Source organism: Priapulus caudatus, unplaced genomic scaffold (genome assembly GCF_000485595.1).
Source record: "Priapulus caudatus unplaced genomic scaffold, Priapulus_caudatus-5.0.1 Scaffold877, whole genome shotgun sequence".
Lineage (NCBI taxonomy): Eukaryota > Metazoa > Priapulida > Priapulimorpha > Priapulimorphida > Priapulidae > Priapulus > Priapulus caudatus.
Genome location: NW_014577938.1, coordinates 112,261 through 118,319, shown reverse-complemented (window position 1 = coordinate 118,319; position 6,059 = coordinate 112,261). Strand labels below are relative to the sequence as shown.

At 45.7% G+C, this 6,059-nt stretch overlaps 1 protein-coding gene across 1 annotated transcript in view; it reads left to right on the top strand.

Moving 5' to 3' along the window:
- The first annotated feature begins 929 nt into the window (after positions 1–929).
- The window catches only part of LOC106814155 (sideroflexin-5-like), a 24,729-nt gene continuing 19,599 nt past the window's right edge, over positions 930–6,059 (top strand). The window contains 7 exon segments of the mRNA XM_014818449.1: positions 930–995; positions 2,339–2,407; positions 2,742–2,846; positions 3,123–3,177; positions 3,638–3,663; positions 4,003–4,113; positions 5,674–5,791. Of these exon segments, the coding sequence (XP_014673935.1) occupies positions 930–995; positions 2,339–2,407; positions 2,742–2,846; positions 3,123–3,177; positions 3,638–3,663; positions 4,003–4,113; positions 5,674–5,791 (550 nt within the window).

The following is a 6,059-nucleotide window of genomic DNA, read 5'->3' as shown; positions in this document are numbered from 1 at the left end:
ACCTGTTTCAAATTTTAGGCTACAACAGGTTCTTATGTCAAGGGTGTCTAAATGGAAAATCTTAGCCTAACAGGTTCTTAATCACTAGGTTCTTATACGCGGGTTTTTACTGTACTCAACTAAAAAAACGTGGGTTGCTGCAGCACACCCTGGCACCCCCGGCTAGTAAACGGCACTAATGCGTAACGCGTAACGCTATGGGTCAAGGTTAGGGTTAGGATCAGGGTTAGGGTTAGGGTTAGCGACGTGGATATTCGTCCGAGCATCGTTGCGCATCACTACGAACGGTTATACACCCTAGATTAATTTGGGTACTATATGACACGCGTATATAAGATAGCCGAGTCGGTTTAGAGTTACGGTTAGGGTTGGGTTAGGTTGACTGTTTGTACTTGTGTGTATATTTTGCTCGGACGAATATCCACATCCTTAGGTTTAGTGTCACAAGTCACCATAAAACAGCGTTACGCATTAGTGGTACGGAAAAAATAGACGCCCCGGGACCCGCAGTCTGAGCCCGCAGTGAAAGGGTTTTAATAATTAGAATTAGCAAGAGCTGGGATTCGGGCTGAATCCTCCCCCTCCCCCGCACAACAACAGCTTTCAGGCCCGTCGAACCAGTTTCTTTTTCTCTTTCTTTTCTTTTTTTTCCCTTTTTTGTTTAAATCATAGGGGGCAACCGCTCCCCCCCCTCCCCGTGACGCCGCGCCTGTCTCACGCCCCTCCTCAGCCAACCCGACTTTCCGTACTCTTCCTCATCAATGAATGAGAATCAGCTGGTTGTGCCATAGACAGGCCCACCGTATATATTTGCGTTTAGTTGTATATATCTATGGTTTACGTAACTTTGTCGCGTACGCATCGCGCGCGTAAACGTGTGCTGCCGCCTGGCGAGACGAAATCACCTGTTGGTTGTTTGTGTTGCCAACATGGCCAGCCCTCGGAGTACGGAAGCTTTTCCTCCGTTTCAGCTTGGGAAATCGCGCTTCGATCAGGTAATTCTTTTACATGGTGTCTTTGTCGGGATTCCAATTAACTCACTGTGATTTCGTTAACAAGCTTGCGTAAACGCAGTACTACCAGTAGGAGTAGTATTAGTAACCGATGATGCTGACCATTGAGTGAACTTTCTCGCTTCTGCACGCTCGCGCTCATACGGCATAACCACAACAACACGAGTCACAGCTGTGCATGTCAGCATAGGCTCTAGTAACTGTAGCCCGCGTACAGTTGCCGCTGGCAGTCAGCATAGCACGCTTGATCAACTCTTCAGTCTTCGCAGTATCGTACACGATACAGCAGACGTTCACGCGCTACGAGTACATTTAAAAACGACGCACCTTTCTATATACCTTCTACCTAGTCTAGGGTTAGGATATAATTTTGTGATTGCCATGATATAAATAGGCCTATATTATAATTATAGAAATAATACGAATAGGTATCCGACAAGTAGGCCTACATTGATTGAACTCGTGAAACAAAAAAACATGTTTGTTTAGTACAGTAGGCCTATATTTTAGTACAGTATATTTCAGTCTTAGGAATTATCAGATTTAATTGCATTTAATTCATTGCATTGATTGTCAATAAATTGATAATGGTTATCAATATTTATACTATAATTGCCATATTTGTAATTATCAAAAAAACTAAAGTCAATACCAAAAGTTCAGACAGTGTGACTGCATGGAGTTTGCAGGATCAATGTGATGATCAGAATCAGTATCACATCGTGACATGTCATAAGAGTTCCTAGTTTGGGACCCCGGCCGTCATTTTCTTCAAATGTGAGCCAGGTGCTAAACTAGGATTGGGCCGATAGAGTATACCAGATTTAGCCCATATAATTTATATGAAATACATTTGAGCAGCTAGGTTGCCTCGTAACTTGATAAATATTAAACTTCAAAGTCGAAGGGACTATATCGAAGATAGAAAGAGACCATGCAAGTTGAGCAAATAAACAGATTAGATATGCTGATGGTATCTTAGTTTTGTGATAGATTGTTATATTTACGATGGCTGTTTGTTTTGTGAGTAATTTACAATGTAGTTATAAAACTTATAATACTCTACGCGTGCATCATAATCTAGCAACGTGCAATGCGCCATGCATTCATCAGATTTGTTCAGGTTTTTTGTGCCATCTCAATTTTATTCAGTATTATTTAGAGATAATATAAAAACAATATTGAAGGTTTTGAGAGTTGATGTCATTGAAGATAATAGGTTGACTCTCAATTTCAATCAATAATGCGCATGCACACAGCAATCATTGCTATAGCACATTGCTTTATATGGCATATAGGCACGCTTCTATCTTGAATGTTTTCAGAGTACATTTGGAGGGCGGTACCGTCATTTCCTGGACATAATTGATCCTCGAACGCTTTTTACCAGCAAGGTAAATTGCATCTGTGTTCAAACAATGTGGTTGTATGCATTGCATTTTTCATTGACAGTAAATCGTATTCTGGAAATATGTTTTACAACAACACGTATATATACTTGTTTTTTTGTTCAGTATGCATTTATTTGTGGTGCGTGGTATTTGCGTCACTGAAATTTAAAGGCCGATGATTTTTACATATCAACCAACATGGTTTTATGGTGTCATTTACTTGTTGCACATGGCTAGGATCCTTGACGACATGATAATTTAGTAAATTAGTAAACGGTTATAACAGTGTTTATTCTATTTTCACCTTATACCGTTAAGATGTTTTTATATGAAACAGCAACAACTCCGAAACGCAGTACTTCTTCTAGACGAATACAAAAATGGCACACTGCCACCTGGTGTTGATGATAAAAACCTATGGGAAGCACAGAAAATCAAGCAGGTGATACTACTGATGATTAGTGTTGATTTTATTGCATCCTTTAGTTATTTTAATATGAAAGCTTTTGCTACAATTGAATACGAAAATGGCTTCCTGCGAATATGTATGTGCGTAATAGCCTATGTATGTGTTGTATAAACGTATCTGAATTTTGTGTCCTTTTGTTATCAAACTCTCAATTTCTTGGAATTTGAGGCGCTGTGCGTGGAATGCTATTAAACGTCCTGTGCGTACGATGACAGCACCTTACGTGGTGTTATATTGCTTTTTGAACAGGCTATGTTGCATCCTGACACGGGAAATAAGGTCTTCATGCCATTTAGAATGTCAGGTTAGTATTCAACTAGGATTACTACGAGATTCCCAGCTTCTTCTATGGAAGCAATGCCAGCAGATGTATAGAAGTCAATATTGAAACTGTAAGAAGCCAGGCAGAGATGAAGATCAAGGAAGGAAGTAGCATCGGGATAGTACTTGCCATTGGTCTCTTATAAACAATTCATGAGATGCTATAGAAGTTGTAGTGATTTTTACCAAAAAATCAACAAGCTCCCATTCAAAGATTACATTGTGTTGTGATTTGAATGATCTTGAACATGCTTGTGTTTCCACTGACTCATTGACTTTCCTCTCAAGAGGGCTGTTTAAAATTGATAATTGTTGTCTGTAACATTATTTTACAATCATATAAAGACTCGCAGCTAAAAGTGGATAATAGCGAGACATGTATATAGAGAAATCTTTTTTATCGCTCACCCGTGTCCTTTACGCATACAAATCTACTCTTTCAGGGTTCGTGCCCTTTGGATCACCGATAGTAAGTAAAAAAAACGATTAACGCCCCGCTGTACACATTATTGGTGTTGTGTAGCTAGTAATACTCGGCTCAGCTTTATGCTCTCCCTACCGAGCTATATGATTCACGGTAATGCTTCAGTGAGCACCCCCCAGGCTATCAGCTGGCATGGCAAGCTATGCCGTGATCGGTTCGCACACATCGTACTCAGTAGCTTCCGTAAAGAAATCCTTTATAATGGATACGCGCGGTTTAAAAGCCTCCGACGTGTACTCGCACGTACGCGCGCGCGTACATACGTGGCGAGGCTTAGGCAAACTCGCTCCACATTCTGAGGTTTTCGATCCGCGTTCGTTTCAGGTCGTGGGACTGCTGCTGCCCAACCCCACGCTAGGCGCCACAATATTCTGGCAGTGGGCGAATCAGAGCCACAACGCCTGCGTCAACTACGCGAACAGGAACGCGACAAAGGTGCGAACGTCGCAGCAGATAACGAGTCGTCGTTGTCGTCGTCGTCGCCGCGCGAGCGATCAATAAGAGCGTGAGATCGTCTGCTGCCTGCAGCAGCGTCTCTCCGTGCCGACGGCTTAATCGGCGTGATAAATCGAGCCGCTTCATCACGAGTCTCGTCGTGGGTCCCCGCGATGAAGCTACGAGGATTCCCTGTGCGCGCCGAATCCCCGCAGTGGCGCGTAGATGGAGCGGATTTGCGAGACAAAAACGCCGGAGGAGGAGGAGGAGGAGGAGGAGATGGAGATCTCAGATGCGCTCTGCCGGCACGCGGTGGTGCGAAGATAGAGAGGATTCGCGAGACAAAAACGCGGGATGAGAAGGAGGAGGAGGGGGGGAGATGGTGATCTCAGACGCCGCCGCCGCCGCCGCCGCCGCGTCAATAATGCACGCGCGCGCGAGCGAGCCGCAGCTAAGCCGCTCGATTCAATTAGGCGACGACACGTCGAGCCGCACGGCTCTCCCGTCGTCACGGCGACGCACGCGAGTCTCCGCCGTCGTCACGGCGACGCGCGCGAGTCTCCGCCGTCGTCACGGCGATCGATGTTTGCGCGTCGGGCGGGTGGGGGGGCTGGACGGTGGTGTGGGGTGAGTCGGTGGTCGGGTGGGGTCGGGTTGGGTTGGGAGGGGAGACGTTGGGCGGACAGTGGAGTGGGGTAGAGAGGGGGGAGTTAATAGAGGGAGAGATAGCCGCCCGTCGTCGTCCCCCACCCACAGTTCAAGACTGGTGGGGGGACTTTCGAGTGGAATGGCTTCTTTTTACGGACCTTACTAGGGGTTATGTAGTACAAGTCGAGATTTTCGAAGTCAGGACCGGCCGGGTATTTCAGGCTCAATTCCAAGACTGCGCGTCGGGATTACGGGAGCGGCGTGCAACGTGATCAGAGGCTTCAGCGGTCACCGCACGCTCACTTGTCGTCAGCTGCTGCCGCCGCCACCGCCGCTCATCATCTCGTGAACATTGCTGCTTACGGCAGCGTCGGCGAAATGCTGTGTATTTCCATGGTAACAGCGTCGCACGCTGTTTCCGTTCGAGGGGAGAATGTACCGCTACTGTGGCGAGCGCGTTCTGTACGAATGTCCCTCGGGGACGGCACGGTGACCATGGAAACGCGCGTAGCCGCGCGGTATTTTTTTTGGTAACGAACGGAAAATGTTTGCGCGAATACTGAAACTTACGACAAATATTGCGCGAGCGATATTCTGTTTGCATAATAGATTGGAGGAAGCCATTAGCATATTTTGGTGTTAACCAAGCGTGCTTCACTCTCTAAGGCATATAGCTGAGAAGCACGGGAATATAGGATAAAATTTGAACGTTATTTTTCTCATTAGTTATGAGGGAGAGAGCTAGCGTCGATACTCTGTGTGAATATGGATTCGTGCCGGAGGCGACGAAATACAAAATGTTAGTGATTTCGCTAAGAGCGGTGCGCTGCAAGAGTAGGGATGCCCCGCGCACTCTTAATTAGTCGTCGTTAATTGTTTCGTAATAATTTCTTTTCGTCTGCTTTCGTTCAGCCGACGCCGATGTCGCGTTTCATCGCTGGATATGTTGGCGCTGTTACGAGTGCTGTCGGTATCGCGGTAAGTGCATCTCTCTCTTCACTCATATTTTCCTACTGTTACCGCTATTGCAGTTTGAGTCTCGTTGCAAAAACGCGTCTCGTTATGTATTTGCGCCGAGCGTTGAAAAAATTGCGGTTGCTTTGAAGTAATGATCAGGCCCCCATGTATTGTTTTTAGCTCATCTGACATAGTCAGATGCAGCTTGTAGAATCGCATGAGCGTGCGTCCGTCCGGCCGTGCGTGCGTCCGTCTGTCCGTCAACAGTTGGGCACAAATCTTAAGGATACTCTCCACGTTGTGCATGAAATTTTATCGATTTTTCGTTTTCAACTTTATTC